Source organism: Rhinolophus sinicus, chromosome 4, assembly GCF_057876585.1.
Source record: "Rhinolophus sinicus isolate RSI-liver-muscle chromosome 4, RSI-T2T, whole genome shotgun sequence".
NCBI lineage: Eukaryota > Metazoa > Chordata > Mammalia > Chiroptera > Rhinolophidae > Rhinolophus > Rhinolophus sinicus.
Window position 1 is genome coordinate 118335344 of NC_142504.1, and position 25466 is coordinate 118360809.

Below are 25466 nucleotides of genomic sequence, written 5' to 3' on the forward strand. Positions count from 1 at the left end.
TTATTGTTTTAACAGCTTTACTTAGATATAATTCACGTACCATAAAATCCACGCAGTTAAAGTGTACAATTCAATGGTTTTTAGTATATTCACAGGGTTGTGCAATCATCACCACCATCTAATTTTAGAGTATTTTTTGTCCTAAAGGAAACCCAACTACTCATCAGTCTCTCCCACAGATGCAGCAACCACCACTCCTCCTGTCTACAGACTCCCCAGTTCTGGCCATTTCCTAGCAATGGAACCCTACAGCGTGTGGCCTTTTATGGCCACTCTTCACTGAGCATCTGTTCCCAAGGTCATCCCACGGCAGGAGTGAGCGTCACTCCTTGTGGCTGAGACTCCATCCACACCAATTCTGCTCAGGCAAATTCTGTTGATGGACACTTGGGTGGGTCCCTCCTCCTCTGCCCGTTGTGATGCTGCTGGGAATCTGTGTGCACGTTCCTGTGTGGTCACTTGCCGTTTCTCTTGAGTAGACAAACACCTAAAGGTGGGATTGGGGTTGTGTGTATGTTTAACTTTTTGTGGAGCTGCCAGGCTGTTCTCCACTGGCTGCATGGCTTCCCGTTCCTACCAGCAGTGAGTGAGGCTCCAGCTCTGTCACCTCCTGGCCAACACTTGTTGTCAGTCATTTGATCCTAGCCACTGCAGTGGGTGTGGAATGGGATCTTAAGCATGGCTTTGATTCGCATTCTCCTGACTAACCATGTTGGGCGTCTTTGCAGGTGTGGCAGTTTCACAAACACATGTGCTGTTGCTCAGCTGAGCCCCCAGAACACTGGGGTGACCCAGACACACAGCCCTGCCCCACAGAGCTTCCAGTCCACAGGGGTACAAAACAGGTGCCTGGGGACCACCCACGAAGTGACCCGTGAGGCCCCATCCACATGGGCCTAAAGGGCACAGGAAGGAGGGAGAAGGAAAGTCTTCCTTCCGATCAGGAGAGGTGACAACGTGGCATAAAAACGGATGGAATGTAGGTACCGAGAGTACAAGATGGTGCCAGGGGCCGAGGACTTAGTGTATAGCGGGGACAGATGGGAAACGCTGTGGGTGCAGGTGGTGACAGCCGCACAACACTGAATGTGCTTACCGCCCAGCCGTGCGTTTAACAATGGTTAAGACGGGCCATTTGTATGTCGTGTATATTTAACAATTATTATAGTAAAGATCGCTCTTTATCACGTCCCATGCAATGAAACAAAGGAAATCAGCGCTGCGACAGCACTCAGACCACGGCCTTGTCCCGGCAGACGACAATGACAATGACCGTCAGAATGAAGACTTCAGCTCCCGGCCTCGCCCCGCCCAGGAATTCCCGGTCGCACCGAAGTTCTTGGCGCTCCCAGCGTCGGTGTCAGTCACTCCCCTCGCAGGCGGCTCACGGGGACCGCGGGATCCACCCGATGCGCCCGGGTCCCTCTGTCGGCCCAGGGTCCACACGGACGCACGGGGACCGGAAGCCCCGGGCGGGGACGCGCTGCGGGACGCGGTGAGTGGGGACCCCCGCCCGCCTCCGCCTCCCTCCTCGCCCTCCGGCTGCTGGAAAGGGGACTGGGGGGCGGAATGCGTGCGGTGGGCGCCCAGCTGCGGGCGGGAGCTGGACCCCATAACCGAAGGCGCCCAGAAAAGCGCGCCCCCTGCCCCGCGGGAAAACAGCCCCGTGGCGCCGCCAGCCACCCTCCCGCAGGCCGAGAGCAGACAAGTAGTGACCGGGAAGCCACATGTAAAGGCTGGATCCTTTGGCAGGTGTTGTAGACTTGAACCGACGTTTTCCTGAGAAAGGTGCCTGAAGAGAAAGCCGCTGACAGAGGGCAGCAAATCTTCACGAAACGCACTTTCTGGATGACTCCCGCATCCGCATCCGCATCCGCATCTCTAAAATGGAGAGGGTGCTGGCTTGTGAGGAGGGTTACACAGTAAACAGTCTGAGATTCCATTTGTAAACCCAGCAGCATGTCCGTGTGGCCTGCCCTCCCCAACAGCAGGGACATCTGTGGTAAGCGCCTGGCCTGGGCAGGCCTCCCAGCTAATGAGTCCCCCAGGGCAAGGGGGCAGAGGCCCACCCGTCCATGAGCTGTGTGTCGGCCCCACGGAGAACGCTCTGAGGAACCCAAGGTTAAGAAGATTTCTGCGCGTTACCTTAAGACATTCGCTAGTTCTAGAGCTTCTGTGAGGCTCTGGTCAGTCTGAGTTGGCGTCTGTGTGCTGTGAGGTAGGGGCCAGGCCTGCTTCTGTAGTCATGCATTTGGCCCTCTCAGTGTGCCAGCCCTGCTGGTGGAGAAGGCTTTCCTTAATATGACATCGAGGGTTAACAAAAAAATTCAAATACATGCTTATCTTGTTCTACATATTAAAAAAGAACGAGAGAGAGAGAAAAGGCTCCCCTTATCTTTTGAATGGAAGTCTTGGCACCTTGTCAGAAATCTGTATAAATGGATGGTTCTAGTCCATGATGCTCAAAAAGCCCCACATCGAGAGTAAATATTCAGTTGTTTTATGGTTCATTTTTTTCAGGCAGAAAATCTATTCCAGGAACTTCAAGAACATTTTCAAGCTCTGACTGCAACACTAAGCCTCAGAAATACCCTTTTCTATCTTCTAGCAAATACTGGGATGCTTTTGGACTGTCAAATCATCCTGGAGTGTCTTTTTGGTGGATAATTATTGGCCTAGGATTTCCTGGTGTTTCCATACGTGGCTTTACGTGGCATCCTGATGTATGAATTACTACTCACAGGTAACTGCTTCCTGCGCGACTGGCCGTGCAGGGCATTTTGTACAGCAAGGACAAGCACGAGCACACACTGCGCGGTGTCACCCAATGGGACTTTTCCATCAAGCCCTAAATAAATCTGGGCTTTCAGAAAGCCACAGACGTGACACAGAAGTTCTCCAACACAGGGCGCTGTACACGGCTCTCCCCACCTTTATTGTATTTTCTTTTATAACTTGAGCAGTTCACTGTTTTGTTAAGACATGAATTCAAACGTAATTAGAAAAGAATGTTTGTGTCGTTTGAGCAAATCCAGACAAGGGTAGCGTCACTCTGCCCTAAGACTTGAGCTCACGTCACGTCACACAATTAAATTCATTCCTTAAAAGCTATGTGTAAAGTATTAACCATTAACTTGGAATTTCTGGTTCTGTAGATGGGTTCTCACAGGGAAACATAGATTCTCAAAAATGATAAAATTAAGCTGAGTTCATTTCCATTGTATTTACATATTCATTAGAGTTTGGTTAAAGATATAAACATACCAGACTACCTTTTACCCCTGAATCTGTGTCCAGCCAAGAGGAGCCAAGTTTTCAGAACTGAGCTCACAGTTCAAAGGTTAAAGACACTACAAAAACCTCAGGGAAGCATTTGTGGACCTTCAGGTGTTAGTTTGTGCCACGGTCTCCGGAATCTCCTGACTCCCTCATGTCGCAAGTCGAACTGCTGGGGCCTTGGGTCAGGTCCCAAGATGAGCAGGCATGATTTGAAGCAGGGCCCTTGGGGCTTTCTGGCGAGCAGCTCTGCACTCCATGTGCAGCTGTCCTTAATGTGGAACTAGAAGAAATGGGGATTCATAACGGGAACTTACAGAAGAATACCAGTGACTTAATGGTGCAAGCGGGGACCAACACTTCTGGTCATGAGCAAGCGGCAAGGCTGCCGCCATTCTTGTCAGGAGACAGAGAAGCTCACTTTCTGCAGTTTGTGACTCTTTCATCTTGGAGAATGCAGTCCCATATTTGTCCACTGCGAATCACTGCCTCTGTGCTACATGGAAACTTTAGGAATAATGAAAGTCCTTCTCAAATGCTCTTTTCCAAATACACCAACCTTCAAAAGTGCACTTTTAACTGAAAAAACTATTATTTAAAAATTGGATTTTATTGAAGTACTTTTTAACCTCACCCTTCAAATTAGTCTTTAGTCAAAACACAAATCATGATGAGTTAGAGATTGGGGATTATAATGAGCAGTTTCTGTTTGAGACAATATGTTCATGGAACCATTTAAAGAAGACACTTGTGCGTTTGAGAGTGGTCTGGAGGGTCCCACCGGGCCCCCCCACAAAGCAAGCATCTCTTTTCCAGTGGAATTTTGCACTTAATCTTAAAGATGCAAATAAATACTTAGCTTCAGGTCTCAGGCTGGATTCATGTCCATGTATCGTGTACGGATATACAAACTTAAGACACGTATCCTTTTTTTTACCAGCATGATATTCTGACTGTTGAGCGTGCTTTAGTTGAACAATTAGATGCTTTTGTTTTCCCATTTTTTTGACAATTGTTACCCTAAGTCAGCTGGCCAATTATCCATATTTATTCTGGTAAATTGGAGCGGGTGCACCTACCAGAGTGTACCTACCAGGGTGCATCTGGTAGTCCAGTAAAAAAGACAACAGTACCCTGTGTCCTGCTACACACAAGCTGGAAAACACAGGGGTGGGCACTCTGAAATTCTGTCCCTAGGGGGAAAATACCACTTCCCATACCCAGGCTGTATGAGGCAGGGCCCACTTGCCCATCTGTCCTCCCTGGGCACTATGGCCGCCACCCTCTGAGGACTGGTTGGTGATAAGCCAGGGCCTGAGGGCAGGGACCAGTGGGCCGCGTCTTGGCACACTGCCAGGCATGGGATGGTGGTGCAGTAAGTCCCTTCCCTTTATCGCCCAACCCTTACTCCATCTGGCTGTTTTAATTTTGGTCAAATTCCATGAAATATTAGGCGTCAACCTCAACGGTACGAAACCTCACTTTTTTTATGCAGATACAGCCATTATTTAAAGCAGCATGGGAGAAGTTCAGCTATCTGAAAGTTTTTTTATAGGCTGTTAATATCTTTTAAGTTAAAAGAAAGGCCTAAGTTTACGTGTGTGCCTGTGTGTGACGCTAGGTCAGGCTTGTGCCTGGATTTCAGGGGACTCTGCTAGCCCCCTCCACTGGTGTGTCTATTTGTGGGAGGAGGGTCCATGACATCAAGTTAAAAGTACTGCTCTGTATTCTGAAAGGTGTGGCACTTTGTCAGTCTCCACATTAAACCATACCTGTAACCCCTTGCCCGCGTTTAGTTCAGCATAGACAGCCACGTTGTCACCCAGTGTGCTCTCCCATCGCCAGTGACGTTAGTCAGGTGATGGGATGTTGACACGAAGCTCACTGTTCACTCACCTTGATCTTGAGTCCACGTCAACTCCATCTGACTGAAATGAAAATCATAAAACATTTATTTTTCTATTTACTGAATTTTTCCTATACAAAAACGTTTTAGTAATTACAGGAAACATAGTACAATTATTGAAAGCTTGGATTCCACTTTACTTAACTGTGCATTAATTGGTATATAAGTCAATCGTTACCTCTTTTCCAATTTTTTTCTTATAGACCTGAAGACAGCAGATCAGTCACTTGAAAATGTGATAAAATAAAAAGTGTACTTTTTGAGTAATAATCTACATGACCTGAGTTCTGATGTGTAGTATTTAACTTAAAAATTCATTTTAATAAAATGAACAGCTAAAAGAACAAAGGCAATGGGGAGCAGTTGGTTAGCTCAGTTGGTTAGAGCAGGGTGCCCTTAACAAGGTTGCAGTTTCGATCCCCATATGGGCCACATGTGGAGCTGCACCCTCCACAACTAGATTGAAACAACTATTTGACTTGGAGCTGATGAGTCCTGGAAAACCACACTTAAAATAAATTTTTTTTAAAGTTAAGGAAAAAAGAACAAAGGCAATGTCTTAAGAGTGTAATCTAGAAGGCAATTAACCACTGAAGACATACCATGTTTCCCCAAAAATAAGACTTGGTCTTACATTAAGTTTTGCTCCAAAAGATGCCTTAGGGCTTATGTTCAGGGGACGTCATCCTGAAAAATGATGCTAGGGCTTATTTTCCGGTTGGGTCTTATTTTGGGGGAAACCTGGTAGCTGTTAAACGGCAGCGTGTTTCCATGCACACCTAATTCTCGTAAATCATGGAGGAAAAGTACAAGCTCTATGAGGTCGAAATCTCTTTCTGAATCAAATTCTGCAAAGATCTCTTTTAACAAGATCATAATCAGTTTTCTGATAGAAGTTGCTTTTTAAATGACTGCATTCCAACTCCACATTTCCAGTTGCACAGTTTTGGGAAAGACTCACTTTAATCTGTCCAATTTAACATCTTGACAGCAGTGTTCTCCAAACCAAATGAAAACCAGGAAGGCAGGTGACCCAGGAGCTCCATGTTTACTTCCGGGGTCACCTTCACAGTCCCACCCTGGGGAGGTAGTTAGCAATCAGGTCTTTGTAGGTTATGTAGAAATGTCTCTCTCCAAGCCAGAGTAAAATAAACTCGATCACCTAAAAATGGGGGCAGTTATAGGCTCTCATTGTAAACAAATAACATTATTCCTGCATATAAAACAAATCATACTGTTCATTCAAAAGTCAAAGTCAACCATAATTACATAGTTTAGAATTAACCACTGTCAACATTTTTCTCTGCGTATTGTTTATAATCTAATATCCTGTTCTTTTCGCATCATAAATTTTTTTCCTAGATGAAAATTTCATACACAGTTTTCTATGACTGAGAGTCTATCGTATGTCTAATAATTTATAAAATAATTTTTATTGGGTAATATTGGGGAACAGTGTGTTTTTCCAGGACCTCATAAACTCTATGTCAAGTCATTGTTTTTCAATCTATTTGGGGGTTGCAGCTCAGCTCCAAGTCATGTTGTTATTTTCAATCTACCTGTGGAGGGCGCAGCTCACTGGCCCATGTGGGAATCAAACCAGTGACCTTCGTGTTATGAGCACTGTGCTCTAACCACTGTGCCAACTGGCCACCCATATGTTTAATAATTTAACCATTCCCTTCAATATTTCTTGGACACTGAGTCATTTCCCACTTTCTTCTATTATAAATAATCTATAATGAACATTCTCATCCATGAATTCCCTTCGCACAGTTCATTAGGCTCAGAGTAGGTCAAGAACATTTAGCCAAATGCATCTAAGAAAGGAAGTGTCATTTTATACTCCCAACAGTGATGCATGTATTTCGTCATCCAAAATTTTTTAATTACATCATTTAAATTCAATATTCTTGGTGATTTAAAATCATGATAGTGAAACTGGAGGCCAGTCAAGATTAGGGCTCGTGCTGCCTGCGCCACTTAGCCAATAGATAGACACAGGAGTTGGGTAGTAGAATAAGCATTTATTATCAGAGCACCGGTGTAACACCTTCAAAAACTGCCTGAACGTTCTCAGACCAGCCTGGGATATTTAAGAGAAAATCTGGGCATTCCTTCAGACGCCACATGATGGTTATGGGGGTCTGCATGGAGCCTTCCCTCAGGTGATGTGGCTCTCCTTTGTGGTCATCAACCCAGGAGCAGTGATGACAGTAACTCGGAAAAAATGCTAGGCCAGAGATTGTGATCAGTAAGCGTGGAGTATTTTTTTTTTTTTAAGATTTTATTGAGGAAGGGGAACAGGACTTTATTGAGGAACAGTGTGTGCTTCCAGGACTCTCTTCCAAGTCAAGTTGTTGTGCTTTCAATCTTAGTTATGGAGGGCGCAGCTCAGCTCCAGGTCCAGTTGCTGTTGATAGTTGCAGGGGGCGCAGCCCACCATCTCTTGCGGGAGTCGAACAGGCAACCTTGTGGTCCAACCATCTGAGCCATCCGGGAGCTCAGCGGCAACTCAGCTCAGGGTGCCGTGTTCAATCTTAGTTGCAGGGTGCAGAGCCCACCATCCCTTGTGGGACTCGAGGAATTGAACTGGCAACCTTGTGGTTGAGAGCCCACTGGTCCATGTGGGAATCGAACCAGCAGCCTTCAGAGTTAGGAGCACGGAGCTCTAACTGCCTGAGCCACAGACACTTCTGATGGCGGCAAACTACTGCTTGAGCAAGGTTGATCAAGGTGTCCACTTGTACACATTTTTTTGGCACCCCTGGTATATTTGAATTGAAGAAAACCAAATAGATCTGAGTTGTCATGAACACATAGAACAGTTTAAAACCCAGGGTTTTTAAGAAGTAGAGAAGAAAGTTTCTATTAGTTATTAACTAAAATGAAAACATTGATACTGTCAAAAATATGCTAATTTCTTTCTAGAGAAAGTTCCAAGCTGATCCCCTTTTATAGGCTGACATTTAATATATCAATTATTCCCTGAAACCTTTGAAGAGATTATTTGACATTGTATGATCATGCCTGTTTCAATATCTTTCTGACATTTTTATAATTGATTGCTATTTCCCCGCACCCTTTACATATATTTAAGTCAGGATGTTTCCATAGGAATAGAGGGGAAGTGATATATTTACATTTGTTTAAACTTTCCTTCTACCCTACAGTACATTTATATACTTCAGTAGAAAGTGGTTTATTCATAGAATACGTAAATAAAATGGAGTTACTTCAATATCAAATACTATATTTATATACCTGTAACTTAAAACTCGTCTAACACAAGTTATGAAACTTAGGAAAAGCTTAGTAAAGAGTCGAATGTGTAAGGCAGAAGTTCTGGGTGCAATTGTCTGAAGTCTTAAATCCTCACACGTGACTTCCTTTCTTTACAAACCTGGTCTCTTGCCTGATCTAGCCCCACAGACTTTTAACTCCCCAAATCTCCTTTTAGCTCCTCTAAGCTGGGTCCAGAAAGATGTTTTCAGAACTGCACCTCGCTCCCTCCCGTAGCACGGCCACCCTGCGCTGTGCGACCCCTCCCCCAACTGCGCCCAGCCCCACCAGCTCCCCCATCGGGGCTGTGTCCCCACAGGGCCCCTTCTGGAAGGGGGCCCCACACCCGCCCAGTTACCTCTTTTTATGTCTGATCTCAGCTTGGAAATAGTTTCCGCAGAGCCCTTCCCTGGGTCGACGTCTGGTCACTCTTTCTATACGATGTCACAGCACTCTACTTGCCAACTGTCACAGTCATGCTTGTATGTGATCAATTGTCCCCATAAAGTGCCACCGGATGGATTCTGCTCACCATTGTGTACCCAGTGCTGGCACCATCCCTGGGGCACAGGAGCTACGCAAACATTTTTTTTTTGAATGAAAATTTGAAGTTTCAGGACACCCTGCAGTCTTATGTCTGATGCTTTTTGCCCATGAAGATGAGTGAGCTGGACCCCTTTACTGAACAAGGAGACTCAGGGCCAGAGGGAGGACTAACTGCAGTGACTGGGAGACAGCATGTCACTCACCTGAGCCTGCACAGCAGCAGTCCCACTAAGGCACCGTCGGTGTTCTCTGCTTAGCTTTTGATGATAAATGTAAAAATGCCACAAGAATGCTAGGATCCGGTGATTTCTCAAAGCGATTCATAAAAATGCTGCATGAAACACTATTCAAGATGGCACCCATATAAAGCAAGCCATCCCAAGGTCTCCATTCTGATTTTCGAGACCTCAGTCTTTCTCAGTTAGCATCTGAGCTTCAAGGTAAGACACCTGGTGAGGCCATAAGTACACCTGTCCGTTAGCTGATCAACCTGAGACACCTGACTGGGTGTGGGTTTTGGAAACACCAGTGAGGCTGTTTTAGGGTGGTTGTGGGCGTGGGTGCTTGGACCCTGTGGGTGTCACCTCCTTCCTGCGTGGCTCAGGTGCCCCGCCCCACTGCACACGCTGTTGCTGGGTGTTGTAATGTGTGGGCTCCTTGTTTTGAATGTCTGAAAGCGGCCTGTAGGATACACCCAGTATCCTTCCCCAGCAGCAGGCCACTTGTCTGCTGCGTGTGTCACCCTCTGAATTACCTACTTTCCGTTCGACTAACGTTTCCAAATAACGCTCCGATGAACGAACGCGCCTGCGCCTCCTGTGTGTGCCGGGTCTCTGGGGTACTGGGTCACTTACTGGTTTCCTGGATGTGCTCTCTACCTCCTGTTGCCTCTGTCAGGGGAAGGACTCCTTCCTGGACTTGGCCTAAAAGCCATCCTGGGAAGGACGGGAGACAGATCCTGCAGGGCTCGGAGCCGGGGTGTCCACAGGCTTGGCCACTAGTTAATGCCAACTTAAAGTGACACAGGACAGCAATGATCTGGCCTAGGCTGGGGTTCATGCTCTCTGCAACCAGCTGTGCAACCTAAGCCTATTTCCTTCTCTGCAAACTGCCCAGCAGGTGGGTGGAAGGATTTGAGAAAATGGCTTGTGAATCACTTAGTTCAGGGCGAGGCAGACAACAGATACATTATAATGAGATGTAAACTTGGAATGAGGAGACCCACTCATAATAAATTCATCTATATTGCAGTCTATAAGCTGCAATATATTCAACTACACAGCACCAGTGAAAAGACACTTATTCAAGTCAGATGTGAAGGAACTTACTACAACTTATCAATACAGCAATTTTACAATATGAATTAAATTTACAAATGTGGAGTGTATTTTTTTTAACAGCTAATAAAACTTTATCAGTAAGAGATGTAGTTCATATGCCACACAATTCATCCAGTTAAAGCTTGCAAGTCAGTGGTTTATGGTACAGTCACTGATATGTAAACCATCACCAAGATCAATTTCAAGAAGAAATCCTGTACCCAGTAGCTATCACCTCCTTTCCTCCTGCCCGTCGTAAGCAAACACTCATCTGCTTTGTCTCTATGGACGTGCCTGTTCTGGACACTTCACGTCAGTGGAATCATACTGTGTGTGTTGACTAGCTTCTCTCACACACTCTCGTGTTTTCAAGCTTCATCATGTTGTAGCCTCATTTCTTCAGACTGGATAATATTCCATCGTATGGATGGAGCATATTTTGTTTCCTTTCAGCAGCTGATGGACATGTCGGTTGGTTGTTCACCGATTTGAGCTCTTTTAACGCTGACATACGTGTTCGTGTCCAAGTGTTTGTGTGGACGTGTGTGTTCAGTTCTCTTGACATGGCATGTACCTACGAGTGACATGACTGGGTCACATGGTAACTGTTTTACTTTTGGAGGAACTACGAAGCTGGTTCCCAAAGTGACTGCAGCGTTTTCCCTTCCCACCAGCAGTCAGGGCTCCAGCTTCTCCAGGTCCCTGCCTCTGAGTCTATGCACACCCTCCTGTGTCACATCTCCTGATTTTGACTTGTATTTCCTTGGTGATAATGACAGTGACACTCTTTTCATATGGTTATTGGCATTTATCTTTAAGAAATGTCAGAAGCATAACATTGACTATTATATGCCAGGTCCTCACGAGTTGGTATCTCATTGTTTGTAAACGCCAAAATTTTAAAATGAGATCAAACTGCAGATATGCAGTTGAATTTTAAATCCATTTAAAACCACACCCCCATTTGTATTTGTTGGTTTCAATCTATGGGAAGTACGCCTCATGTGTCAAAGACGAGCAATCAAGGTGACCAGGGCAGTGAGCACGTTCACGCACTGTTCTGAGTGGTCCGGACACGTCAATCACAACAGACACAATATTGCTGAACAAAAAAACTCTCCTGGCTAAAAAGTTTTTTTTTTTTTAAAGAAAGGCTTTATTGAGCCACAGGGTAGCCAGAAATAGACCAGGTCCTGGGTTGTGTAGTCTAAACCACCAGCAGAGCAGTGAGCCTGGGGGGAGAAGACAAGCATACCTGCAGTCCTGGAGTTGGGGGGCGCTTTTATACATTGTTTTGGCGAAGGAAGAAGTTGTTTTGAAAGAACTTACACTGGCTACCTACAGATAAGGGGTGGGGGAGAGGCAGGGAGCAGCCCTGCGATCGATGCAGTCTGAAGGAAACATTTTAGACTCTTCATTAGTTCCAGACAATGTCCAGAACGTCCATGTGTATGCAGGATGCAGTGATGTCCAGCGGTCGGCGGCTAGACACCTGGGGTTGATTCAAAGCTCCAACACACACATTCGGAATGGGAGTGGTCTTCTGCCAGCAGGCCCAGCTGTGAACTGGTCACCTATGCTTCTCTCTTGCTCTCACTGTGGGCGCTGTGAGTTAATTTAGAACATCTCAGACTTTCTCTCCGGTGACTATCACCCCTTCACTCCGAAGATGGAGCTCCAAGAGGCCGCTTGCCCGAGGTTCTGAGTAGGTGGCAGAGGTGGGCTCTGGAACCAAGCATGTGCCCCCATCCTAAGCCTCGCACACACGCTCTGCACCATCTGTGCAGAGATGTGCTCTGAAGACACCCACAGCCACCGCCCTGCTGCAGGGCTAGATTCAGAAGAGAAACCTGAGGGGCCGGCCTGGTGGCTCAGGCGGTTAGAGCTCCATGCTCCTAACTCTGAAGGCTGCCGGTTCGATTCCCACATGGGCCAGTGGGGTCTCAACCACAAGGTTGCCAGTTCAATCCCTCGAGTCCCGCAAGGGATGGTGGGCTCTGCCCCCTGCAACTAAGATTGAACACGGCATCTTGAGCTGAGCTGCCTCCCGGATGGCTCAGTTGTTGGTTGGAGTGCGTTCTGTCAACCACAAGGTTGCCAGTTCAATTCCTCGACTCCTGCAAGGGATGGTGGGCAGCGCCCCCTGCAACTAAAATTGAACATGGCACCTTGAGCTGAGCTGCCGCTGAGCTCCTGGATGGCTCAGTTGGTTGGAGCGTGTCCTCTCAACCACAAGGTTGCCGGTTCGACTCCCGCAAGGGATGGAGGGCTGTGCCCCCTGCAACTAGCAACGGCAACTGGACCTGCAGCTGAGCTGCGCCCTCCACAACTAAGACTGAAAGGACAACAACTTGAAGCTGAACAGCACCCTCCACAACTAAGATTGAAAGGACAACAACTTGACTTGGAAAAAAGTCCTGGAAGCACACGCTGTTCCCCAATAAAGTCCTGTTCCCCTTCCCCAATAAAATCTTTAAAAAAAAAAAAGAAAAAGAAAAAAAGAAGAGAAACCTAAGATTGATAAGGAAACTACTGCATGAAGCACACTGTATACAGAGAACAGACACATTCTTAGGAATGAAGAAAAAGCTCTTACTCTTTACATTTTAAAGGCTACAAAAATCATTATTTTATTTCACTGTTTTTACAACAGAAGAATGAAACATTTTTCCCTATGTGTGTACTCTTTCTGAATTCAAGCCTTTGGATTCTGTTTTGGGTTGAATTGTGCATGACCTCAGAATGTGAGCTTACTTGGAGATGGGGCTGCTGCACACATAATTGGTTAAGACGAGGTCACATTGGAGTCAAGTGGCCGTCATCCAACGACTGGGTCCTTACTAGAGGGGAAATCTGGACAGACCCACAGCAAAAGGCCACGTGAAGGAGAGGCATCCACACGCCAGTGCCGAAGCTGCTGAAACTGCCAGACACCTACAGGAGCTGGAAGATGGGCAGGGAACACACGCCTGGCTCGGACTTCCCGTGTCCAGGCCTGTGGGACAGATTCTGCTAAGGCACCCAGGCCGTGGTACTTGTTACAGCAGCCCCAGGAAACTCAGAGTCCCACTGCCATGTGTGCAAAACAGAGTGGCCCACAGGACACATACCTGAACTTCACTCCGATGGTAACGGTAAGAGTTGAGGTTCGACTTCCCAAATCAGTAATCTATACATCCAGGTTCTTAAGAAACAAATGATTAGGACTGTTCCAATCATCATGTGTTTTATTTACTTCAGCGTAGTATTTACAGATAGTTGCTAATATAAAAATACAGTGGCCAGGCCGACTCCAAGTTGAGGCTCTGTGCCCCATACTGCAAAGGGCCTCCAGCCCCGTGGGCTTACTGTTCTTCAAACCCTTTAAATAGTTCAGAATATTCCCACGTGGAACTGAGTCTACAACACACACACCCAGCCTGGGCAAGCTCAGTATTTGTCGGGAGGAGGGCTCAGTACCTGTTGGGACAAGGGCTCAGGAGCTGTTGGGACGAAAGCCTAGTATCTGTACTTCGTGGAGTAGTCCTTGGGAGATACGACCAGGCCACGACCCTTCCTGGCGCCTCGGTAAACAGTTTCGATGATGTCGATCATCTCCTGCTTGTCTTCCATGGCCCAGTTGATCTTGTTGTTGTTTCCAGTCCCCAGGTCAATCATGATGTGCTTGTTCCTACAAAGAGGAAACAGGGTCAACAGGCATGGATAGCCAGTGTCCCCACTGTTACGAGCACCTGTCAGAAATCACCTCAGACTTGGGTCTTTTTTCCCTCTCCTTTTTAAAGGAGGGCGCAGCTCACAGTGGCCCATGCAGGGATCAAACCAGCAACCGTGGTGTTATCAGCATCACGCTCTAACCAACTGAGCTAACCGGCCGCCCCTACCTCAGACTTGGACTTGCCACTTCCTGATGGTTCCTTCAACCACAAACACAGTAAGTCATCTCATCTCCGAATCTGACACACTCAGCAAACAATGGCAAGGCAAAGCCACAGAAAGGGACGCCTGATTTCCCTGACAAGTGTGGGGACGCTGGCTTGGCCAGCATTAGGAACTGGACAGTGGACCCGCGTCCTGTCGGCAGTCACCCCAAAGGAGTGCAGAGGCCAGTGATCACCCAGTGATGGAACGCGGAGTTCTTTCAAAACCAACTCCTAACTGAGGCCCGGTGACAGCACTGGTGCCCTTCAAACAGGGCATCATTGAAGGAATAAAGAGTACATGTAAAACCTTCAAAAAATCATTTGAGACAAGGACACACACAATTAAGAGGCTACACCATGATTTAGGAGACTAGAAAAGAGCCTAAATACTATTTTAAAAAACACTCAATGGACTATCCACCAGCCTTCCTGTATGCGTCAGCGTTTCCCTAGGACAAGTATCCTACAATGAAACTCCAGGGTTAGTCGCCTGGAAAGCCAAATTGTTTCCCAGGGGGTTGCACTCATTTACCTGAAAAAAGCAACGTATGAGTTTTTCATGATGCTCTTGTGAGTACTGAATGTAAGTTTTATTAAAAGTCCTACTTATAGTGAAATTACTGGTTGTGAATATGATTAGTATGTCTGTTCAGGAAGCAGACGATTCTTCACAGGAGGCTAATTTTACAGGTGCACTTTATAGAATGAAGCTTTGAACGCTTGTGCCTGCGCACTCATCTTCCTGGGCTGTTCGAGATGATTTTATTGCCTGAAGACTTCACGGCACAAATTCGGACACGTGGTTTTGGTCCACCATCCCACGGCAAGCGCTCCATCCTGAAGCCCCCGCTGTGGCCTCCTGTCAGCCAGTCAAGCGTCAACAGACAAACTTGATGTCACTTCTGCTGCTAACCTTCACCCCCAGGACAAGCTTCCAAGTCCTCACACTGGCCAGGACCCAGGGACCTGCCCCACCCCTGCCTTTTTATGCCTCCTGCAGCCCTTCACGCATGTCCCCCCACCTTCCTGCAGGTCCCCACACAGCATGCCGTCTGTACCTCTGCCCCTGGGGGAGTGCTTACACGTGGCTCACCCCACACTCCCCGCTGCCCTGTCTGGCCTGGTGTCTTGTCTGTAACTACCTGTCCTCTGCCCTCTCCCTGCTTCCCTGGGCTGACAGATTCCGCTGAGTCCATCAGATGAAGTTCTGTGACAGCAGGAACCCTAATGTCCCAGCACTGGACCATAAAACCTGGCAGGACTCAGCGTACACACCGGTGGACAAGTTAACTGGCATGCTGACACTGCTTGTCTTAGAATTGGGGGTCGCAGACAGGAGGTTTCTACCCTTTCATGAGGGCAGCCCCAGCCCCCAAACCAAGACAGCACCTCCTGCCCTTGGCTGGCCATGTGCAGTGGGGGCAGAACCCTGGACAGACCTCACAAATCCCACCTGAAGGATGGGGGAAGAGTAAGAGGAGCATGAAGAAAACGCCCCGACTGCCGTGAGTAGTCTGTTAGTGGCAGCCTCGGATCTAAGACCACCACCGATGATGGCTCGGGAGGAAGTGGGGAACGCATCAGTGGGAATGGAGGAAGGGGTCCTTAATGGTGGTAGAGTGTCAGCGATACCGTCCTGCAACTGGTGGAAAGCAGGAGTCGTAAGTGATAAACTCGAACATTTAGCTGAGGAAATGTGAAGCGAAGCTTTGAGGATGCCACCTGGTTTCTTGTTGCTTACAGTAAAATGAGAAACAAGCTGGTTTACAAAATGCAACAGAAAAAGAATAAATTCTCAGACTCTCCAGATAGCAAAAGATGCTGAAATCCACAAATGGCTGCTGGACATGTGGCACAGAGAAAAGGAAGAGGCCACACAACCTTCTGCTAAAACCCACAACAGACCTGTCAGGCAGAGGAAAGGTGTGCATCATGCATGTTCCCCAGGAAGCCACTGTCACACAGCGGGCGTCCTTGATGCCCAGGACAGAAATACTGCTGGCTCAGCCTGAGAGGACAGAGCATACAGTGAAAGGAGCTGATGAAACCCCAAATGCTGTTGGCAGGAAGCAGGCTGAGAAATGACCCAGCTGCAAACACCTTTCACGAAGAAGGCAGGAAAACCAGGTTAGAACCCTCTCGGGGCGGGTGTCGGCCAGGAGCCCAGCCTGGCACCAGACCCCTACCCTCCAGCCCCTCCTGAACCCAGACCTGTTTCCTATGCCTGCCCCACACTGCATTCTGGGAGAATTGGGAACACAGGTAAGGAGGGGGGTCCGGGAGCTGTGCTTGTGGGTCCATACCGATTCTGCACATGGGTGGCAGAGGGCAGTCTGCAGTAGGTAAAACCCTAAAATAAACCCCAGGATTTCCCCATCTTAACCTCTGAGACTGACATGGTGAGACCGTTCCATTACACTTCACAGGGATCCTGCAGATGTCCCTAAGGTTACTAATCAATCGACTTTAAAGTAAGGAGGTGGGCCAGCCTGGTGGCTCAGACGGTTAGAGCTCCATGCTCCTAACTCTGAAGGCTGCCAGTTCGATTCCCACATGGGCCAGTGGGCTCTCAACCACAAGGTTACCAGTTCAATTCCTTGAGTCCCTGAAAGGATGGTGGGCAGCGCCCCCTGCAACTAAGATTGAACACGGCACCTTGAGCTGAGCTGCCTCCTGGATGTCTTAGTTGTTGGTTGGAGCGTGTCGCCTCAACCACAAGGTTGCCGGTTCGACTCCCGCAAGGGATGGTGGGCTGTGCCCCCTGCAACTAGCAACGGCAACTGGACCTGGAGCTAAGCTGCGCCTTCCACAACTAAGACTGAAAGGGCAACAACTTGACTTGGAAAAAGTCCTAGAAGTACACACTGTTCCCCAATAAAGTCCTGTTCCCCTTCCCCAATAAAATCTTTTAAAAAAAAAAAAAAAGCTAAGGAGGTAATCCTGGATTACTTGGGTGAGTCTAATCTAATCACACAAGCCCTCTAAAAGCAGAATAGGAAGTTGAAGACTGTGTGAAAAGAACTTAACCTGCCACTGAGGGCTTCAGAGATGGAGGGGCCTCTAGGAGCAGAGAGGAGCCCCAGCGACAGCCAGCGAGGACGAGGCCTCAGACCCACGACCTCCAGCCAGTGAATTCAGCCAACCACCTGAGTGAGCCCGGTGGCTTCCTCCTGGACCGACAGCCCAGGCCTTGTGACATGGAGACCCTGACAACCCACTGAGCCTGCCCGGGCTTGGCCCTCAGAACCTGGAGCGCATCCAAGTCCGTGCTAGTTTGTTACATGGAGTGTAAAGCTAACACACTCCTTGTGCAGGCCACCCGACCTTCCTTCGCAGCAGAGCTCGGCCTTTAGTGAGTCTCCTACCGCCAGTGTTGCTGTTCACTGATTCAGTGGTAACAGTACGGAATTTTGACAAGCATAACAATGTCAAATAGTGATTTCTTTGTAAATTAAACCTCCACAACAGAATTATCTTTTTACTCGTGATGTTACTTAACTTTATTCTATAAGTACCACCAAGTGTATAGGCCATCTGCACCCGACGCTTGTGTACTGGCCAGTGTCCACCCCATGTTTTCCTTTGACGCAAAGCCCGTAAGTCAAGGATACAAATTAATCTAAGGCAAGTAGGGAAATTCTATTCTTCATTCCAGTAACTGATTAATGAGAGTCTGCAACAGAAAGCTTTAGCTGATAAAATAACCTTGTACTTATAAGCAAAGAAATTAAGTACAGGTTTTCCTGTTGGGTAGCACAGAAGGGTGATAAACAGAGTTACTGATATCATATTTTAAAAGCGAGTTACTTTAAAACAGAAATTTTCATCAATAGATTACATTTAAAGGTATCTTAAATGTCAGTAAGAATGTCTGCTATTTAATTCACCTCAGGTACGTTTCTGGGCAGTTATTTCAAAAAGGTAATTTCTTACTAAGAAAATGCTAAAACTGGAACTGTTACTTTGAAAATTATTTAAAAGATAACCCTGATGGTCTGGTGATACAAGCTGTATGTGATATGACTACATAACTGACTTCCTTCTAAATAAAAGAATCTAAAGATATCTTGATTATATTAAATTTCCAGACCAACAATTTCAATTTAAATAACTTTAAGAAGACATACCTGAAGAAAAACATGACAGTACACGGGTCGTATAACTCATACATTTTGTTGAAGTCAGGTACTTCTGTAATATCCACAAGATAAATAACTGCAAAATTTTTAACCTAAAAGTAAAGATTGGAAAAAAAAAAAAGAAAAACCTAAAATCAATCAATTTTTCATTCTGTAAAAGCACATTCAAAAACAAAAACAACAATCTTTGTTGTGTATAACACAACAATTTGCCAACTAACTCTCCAACATTCATCCCAGTAAAGGTAATACACAGGAAAACAACACGCCAGGACCCTGAACTGGCTGTTCACACCTCACTTTACCATTTTTCAGAACAGCTACTTACACGAGCCCTGCAGAAAATGTCCAGATACATTATTCATGCTAATCTACGTGAATTTGAGCAACTTGCACTTTGACAGCTCCTTAATCACGCTTTAAAGAATGTCTTTAGAGATCACCCATACATCCCTCACTCACTTAGGTTTGAACTCTTGTAAATACTAACAGACTAGTACCCCAAATATAATATTGTATGTAAAATTTTCTTTAGTATTTTTTTCTTTAATTGCAAGTTCATCAAAGATTTAGAAAACTCTAAATAAAATCGCAACACAGAGATAATTGCTGTAAATGTTTTAGTATCTTTTCCCATTTTTTTCTGGTGTGAAGGCGGGGCCACCACCTTCGATGGCCCTAATCTCCTCTGGGCAGCTATGTACGGACGTCCCAATACAGAACCAACTGGCCTTCCTCTAACTCTGACCCCTCCCTGATTCTTTCCTCTGGAGAAGATGCCATTGGTTAGAGCTTCCTCCAGTGTGGGCTGTGAGGACCGACATGAAGCCTCCCACAAGGCCTGAACTGTTTCTCCTAAACATGTCACATCCATGAACGAACCTGCAGTGAACTAAAACCCCTGCGTATTTTTTTACGTAAAACTGAAATTAAGCTAGATATCTGTTCTCCCTTTAAGAAAATGTTCACTCGGAAAACATAGAAATGAAATTGAAAAATCACTCCTTTGTATCCAGCCCAATACTTTTCAAACAAATATATGTACTTTACAAAACATAAGACAGGCAAAATTAATCAGCAGTATGAGTGTGTTGAAGTGAAAAGTGGGGAAAGTTCCCTTTCCTCACATGCTTGCTGTGAGGACACTGTATACGTTGCTCTTCTCCAGCTGACATCACTACGTTTCCCCACGTTATTCCGTAAAGCTCTTAGGAAATCCTTTTTCATGGCCAAGTAATAGTCCACTCATTGGGGTGGACGTTCCCAGGCTAAAGCCCAATTTCCAAGACAGATGGCTGGTAGTGCCTGCATAGGACTTGTGCAGGACCACGTGGGGGGTCGTTTCCTAGCTGGCGCTGTGACTGACTGACCTTAGTGCTCAGAAAGAGGGTCAGCATTGGGCACTGTCACCGGACGCTGTGCTTGCCTCTCATTTCGCTGTGAATCATAGCAATGGTGTCATGGAGCATAAACCTTTGCCTCCCTAAGGGCAGGATGACTGGGAAAGATGACTGTTCATAAGGCTTTTCATATAATCCCAGGCCGCTTCCCAAAAGGATGGTACCAGTTTTACTCCCCTCTGATTATACAACTTTTACCACACCCCAACAATTAAATACACTTTTCGATGTGTCTGAAAAAACGACAGAGCACTGTTTTAACGTTTGTTTCTTTGAAGCTTACTGAACTACTGGAATTTCTTTTTTTCAAGTTCTTTGCCCATTTATACATGGGAGCCTTTTTAAAGGGCACTTTAAGCTTATTTGCATAAGACTTTCATATTTAAAACACACGTTGCCTACTATCTTTGCAGTAGTCCTAACTGGTGTTTGAATAGTAATTTTTAAACCAAGAACCACATGTAGAAATTTCATTCTATTATCAAGTTGTTTTTAACGTACACACTCTTTTGATCACCTACAATAGTGAATATCCTTTCCAATCCTGTTGTCTGCATATTCATAAGCACACGTTTTTTCTTCAGCAAGTCAGTGATTCAGCTATCCAGCAATCTCTCTGCATGCCACCAAATTGTCTCCAAGTCAGGTGACTCATGCAGACCACTAAGACAGGCCAGCACGTGATGCCAACCACCAGCCCACCTTTGTAGAGAGCTCCTCCACCAGCGAAGAATCCACCCGATACGCCAGAAAAAATGTTCTGGGCTGTCAATTGGCACAGTGTATTCTTCAAGAACTAATTATTACACTTGTAGGTAATTCATTTCAAATAAAAAAAACTGCATGGTAGTTATTTTCTAAAACTACTACGTGCCCTGATTAGCTCTACCTAGAGTAACTCTTGCAAATCTTGTGATGTGAGAGTAATAATAATGGTAGCTAATGATTACCAAATAGACTACTTGCTCTGTGACAGGAAGTGTTCTAGAAGCCTTTATATGAATTCTACCCTCACCGCTGCCCTGTGAGTTAGGCACTGGTACCCCTCCCTCCAAAGAGTAACATGCGGCGCAGGGACAATTATTTAAGGTCACACAGGTAGTCAGTGGCAGAATCCAGCTCGGTCTGTGCCTTAACCACCGCTCCATCCTGCCCCTCACAGCTTGCCACTAGCTGCAAAGTTCTTAGATCCAAAGACACAAATGCACAGTGGACCCGAACCGTGCACATTCTGCCGATTCCTGGCAGACCCCTCATGGACTGAGAAGCACCTCCTACTGGCTGACTTACTTCACAGGATGCTAAGACCAATCCTACATCATTCCTAGAGTTCCACACACACATTTGCCTTATATGTACCTTGATTAGAATGTACGATCCCGAGTTGACATTGTTTAGGTTCTGAATGTTTTAAACTATTCGTCTGGGCTTTTTAACACACAAAAATGAAACGTCCCACTTATTCTTACCCATTGTGGGACTTAGGTGACATAGAACTGTGACAAACTGTGCTCCTGCAAAATGGCAAGACAGCTCAGGGGTGCACGAAATAGCGTCTCTTCGAAGCTGTGCATAAAAAAAGCTGCTAAACAGGCTTTATTTGTTTCTATCACTCCACCAACCTCCAGACATCTGTCAAGTCTGGAAGCAACCTCCGTCTCAGGAAAGCTCAAATGAGTCCAGCCAGCCCTGGCAGGTCAAGTTCAATACACCACATTCCAGGAGAAACATCAGGTTCGGCCTCAACACTGAACTTTTACTCACTTCAGAACAGCTGGGGTATCCAAACGGGGCTCGTGACAAGGTGAGGAGGATCCCCCATTGTCTGCCATTTCTGCAGAGGGAGATTTTTAAACAGAGTTAAATTGTTCTTTACACTAAAGCCTTCGATTTCAAAAATTCCTGTTGAGCTTCCCCAGAGAGAGCTTCTAGAATTATTGTCTTATTTTGCCCTTATACTAAGAAGAAAATAAAACATTAATAGTCTTGGAATGCACTTCAAGTTTGCATTTTGAACTGCATATTATAATACAGTATTAAAAGGTTATTAAAATAAAAACCCAAATTTTTGGACAAAAGAAAAAGAGTAACTTCAACACCAAACAAAAATACTCTAAGTGAGCCCAATTAAAACTGTCCTGATCAACAGGTTCAAAACAAAAAAAAAAAAACAAGTGTGTTTACTACTGACAAGGCGATTCAGTGTGTAACCGACAGAAAGGGATTAGAAAAGAACAACTCTGGTGAAAGTCCCTGAACACTTACATTAACTCACAAAATCTGCCTCCTAGCTAAGAGCATCTTGCTGAGTTTTGCTCAGACAGGAAGAGCCAACCAACCCTCAGGTTTCCAGCCATCCTAGCCTCGTGCTGAGGGCAGCAGGATCAGACATCACCTGGTGGTTATGCCGCCACCTGTGAGGCAGAATCGAGAACACACACCCTGAGTTATTTCAAAGTCAACAAGCTAATGATTTGCTTATTGGAGAAGTGCTTGGTCGTCTTCACTGAAGTCAGCAGTAGCTGCCCTTGACCTCTACAGCTTAAATAATGACTAAATGACTCCCTGGTACCACCTGACTCATGACCTCTGACCCCAACTGGGAGGCCCCCTAGTGCAAGCCAACAGCCCTCTGCAGAGCTCCCCAGGCACCTCCTCAAGCTCCTGACTGTCTTGGTGTCCAAGAGGAAGAGGAGGGGATGGCTGATAAACGCAGCACTCCTACGCTAACCCTGACCTCTGTTGGAGGTTTTCTGAGAGTCACATCACAGTTCCCAAGGGAACTTCTTAATGACACAGTTTTGGGACCTCACCCCAGACCTACAGATTGAGAATCACTGTTATGCCATTTGGTAAGCAGTCCAAGTGGTACCTATGACATGGAAGCTGGTCCCTAAGGCTCACAATGCACCACCCACACCTCACTCTTCTACCAAACATGAGACAGTAAAAATTAGCAATGGCAGGTCAGATAGCTTTTCCTTTCTTAAATTCAAAATATATCCTTACATCTACTATTCACTCAAAGGTGTTATTTTAACCCAGCTTATTTTAGCATCTCCTAGTCCCATGAAAGACGTCTTCAGTGTTTCCACTTTTACTGTTCATTAAAATGAATGCCCTCTCAAATCATTTATAGATTAATAAGTTAATTATTTCACGAACACCCTAATATATTTGCCTTTTGTCCTCTTGCTACAATTGCAAAAATACAAATCAAAGCTAACTTAAAATCGCCACAAGGAAAGTATAAACAAAAGAATTAGATGCCTGGTTATACAATAGTGCCCTACAATTGCACTTTTATTGTCAGTAAATAAGCGCCACAGACAAACCAGTGTACTAATATTAAAAATTAGGACAACTAGCTCTAACAAAGCACAATTCCACTTTCTTCTACCAGGCCCTTCATGTAAATCACTCTAAGCTATAAATCAAGTGACTTACAAAGAGCATGGTGGGGTAAACAAAAGAAAAACGACAAAAAGAAAAAGAACAGGATTTATTATGCTATTAACATAAACGTTCTGCTTTATAAATCCAACAACTAAACATAGTCCCCCAAAAAGCACAATCCTTTTAAACTAAGCTATCTAAAATAAGCTCAATACCCTTGCCAAAGTCTGCAAATGTGTTTTGTTCATGGTGCTACAGATGTAAAGTCTGAAAATATCCCATCCCTAGGATTTATTAATTTATTTCAGGAGAAGGATCACGAACCTCTTTAACATTTGAAAATGTATGGAAACTTTTCCCAGAAAAAGACATATGCTTATTACGTACGATTTCAGCGAGCACATCCTCACCTCACAAGGTAAGAATCTGTCCGTGTATTAATCCTGCGTCTTCCCTTTATTTGGAGGCTGTGCCGCACATTAGAAATTAAGGCCTTAAGAATAAACATAGAATGCAGTTTTTAACCTCACTTTAAAATTTTCCTGCCAACTGGCAAGGCGGACGGTGGATCGCAACGTGAAGCCATGGGGCTGCGTTACCTTTTCCGCTATGCTGTACAGAACCTCGTCCATTTTCATGCACGTGGGGTCCCAATCGTGTCCAAACCGAATGACGACGACTCGGTCTTCTTCCGAAAGGATGGCCTGATCCACCTGCCAGCCGTTGTGCAAGTGCGGGAGCATGTACGACATCCTGGCGACTGAACTGGCCCCTGCGCGAGAGGAACTCGGTGGACGAGCTTCTTCCGCCTCAGCCACAGCGCGCGGCGCTGGCGGGGGCTGCCGCACCGCTCCCCACAGACCCGGGCCCCGCTCCCCGCCGGGCCCCGATCCCACGCGGGGCCCCGATCCCCCGCCGGACCCCGCTCCCCACCCGGCCCGGCCCACACGCCCAGCCCAGCTCCCCACAGACCCGGGCCCCGCTCCCCGCCGGGCCCCGATCCCACGCGGGGCCCCGCTCTCCACCCGGCCCGGACCACACGCCCAGCCCAACTCCCCGCCGAACCCGCTCCCCGCCGGGCCCCGATCCCACGCCGGCCCCGATCACCGCCGAATCCGACCCACGCACGGCCGCGATCCCCGCCGAACCCACTTCCCGCGGAACCCCGCTCCCTCCACCTCGGCTCGCACGCACCTCCCGCGAAGCGGTCAACCCCGGCGCCGACGCGCACTGACGTGCACGTGCGCGCCTGCCGAGCGTGCGTCCGCCGTGCGTGCCTGTCGTGCGTGCGCGTGTCCGCGGCTGGGAGGCTTTGCGCTGGGTTGTGGTGGTTGCCGAGAGTTTTGCTGCGAGGGATGGCGGCGGTGGGCTGTCAGACCTGTTGTCTGTCCGGTCAGAGCGTCGGAGAGCCCGGGCTTCCCCGCGATGCCCCCGCGACCGGGCAGGAGGCGGCGCTGAAGTGAGAGGACTCCGTGAGCCCCGCGGAGGCGGGGGACGGAGAGGACGCGGGCCGTGGTGGGGCCGCACCGAGAGGTGGGCACCTCTAAGGCAGGGCTTGTCCCCTTGACTCCCACACAGAGGCCCCAGATTAGTCGTGTGGCACTCATGCTGTCCAGACAGAAACACAGTTTGCTTTACTTGTCAAGAGCAGTATGTTAACAGAAGTCCTCCAAGCTAATGCATAAGACTCACATGCCCCGAAATAATTTAGTGAGATTAGCATTTTTACATTCCATGTGGTCAAGTACATGTAAAAGTTACCACTTTAATCCCATTTAAGCGCTCAGTGGCATTAACTACATTCACATCGTTCGCAGCCTTCAGCACTGTCTTCAGATAGGCCTTTTGTTAAAAAGCTTTGTTGAGATGCCATTCACATACTGTCATGTGAAAGTCACCCATTTAAGGTAAAGCGGTTGTTCAGCTGTGGAACCAACTCTTCTCTTACCAGACACATAATATGGAAATATTTCCTCCCATTCTGTGGATTGACTTTTCACTTTTTATTGGTGTCATTTGGAGCACAAGTTTTAAATTTTGATTAAGCCCAATTTATGTATTTTTTTTCTTTTATTACTTGTGCTTTTGGTGTCATATCTGAGAAACCATTGCCTAATTTAAGTTCATGATGTTTACTCCTGTTTCCTTCCAAAAGATTTTTACTTTTAACTCTTATATTTAGGTTTGTGAGCATTTTAAGTTAATTTTTGTGTGTTTTGTTAGGTAGATGTCCAGCTTAATTTTTTTTTTTTTTTTAAGGAGGGCCCATCTCACAGTGGCAC

General features: G+C 46.5%; 2 protein-coding genes across 18 annotated transcripts; one reads left to right on the top strand and one right to left on the bottom strand.

Moving 5' to 3' along the window:
* Window positions 1-24515, bottom strand: TXNL4A (thioredoxin like 4A). Of its 17 annotated transcripts, XR_002136182.3 has the most exons (10): window positions 24379-24515; window positions 23784-23956; window positions 23595-23677; window positions 21553-21622; window positions 18377-18480; window positions 13789-13999; window positions 13440-13513; window positions 13084-13272; window positions 2146-5204; window positions 1-1881 (listed from the first exon to the last, which is right to left on the bottom strand). XR_002136182.3 is itself a non-coding variant. In XM_074339787.2 (6 exons), the coding sequence occupies exons 2-6, from the start codon at window positions 23934-23936 to the stop codon at window positions 13828-13830; spliced, it is 582 nt and encodes a 193-aa protein (XP_074195888.1). In that variant the 5' UTR covers window positions 23937-23956; window positions 24379-24513; the 3' UTR covers window positions 13539-13827. The 17 variants fall into 17 exon arrangements, 7 of the variants coding, with proteins under 7 accessions (XP_074195888.1, XP_074195887.1, XP_074195886.1 ...); XR_002136185.3 differs by lacking the exons at window positions 13084-13272; window positions 13440-13513 and having other exon boundaries at window positions 2146-2274; window positions 5173-5204; XR_012498679.2 differs by lacking the exons at window positions 13084-13272; window positions 13440-13513 and having other exon boundaries at window positions 2146-2277; window positions 5173-5204.
* Window positions 710-3859, top strand: HSBP1L1 (heat shock factor binding protein 1 like 1). The gene is made up of 4 exons (XM_074339774.1): window positions 710-728; window positions 1257-1495; window positions 2521-2587; window positions 3561-3859. The coding sequence occupies exons 1-4, from the start codon at window positions 710-712 to the stop codon at window positions 3857-3859; spliced, it is 624 nt and encodes a 207-aa protein (XP_074195875.1).
* Window positions 24516-25466: the final 951 nt, after the last annotated feature.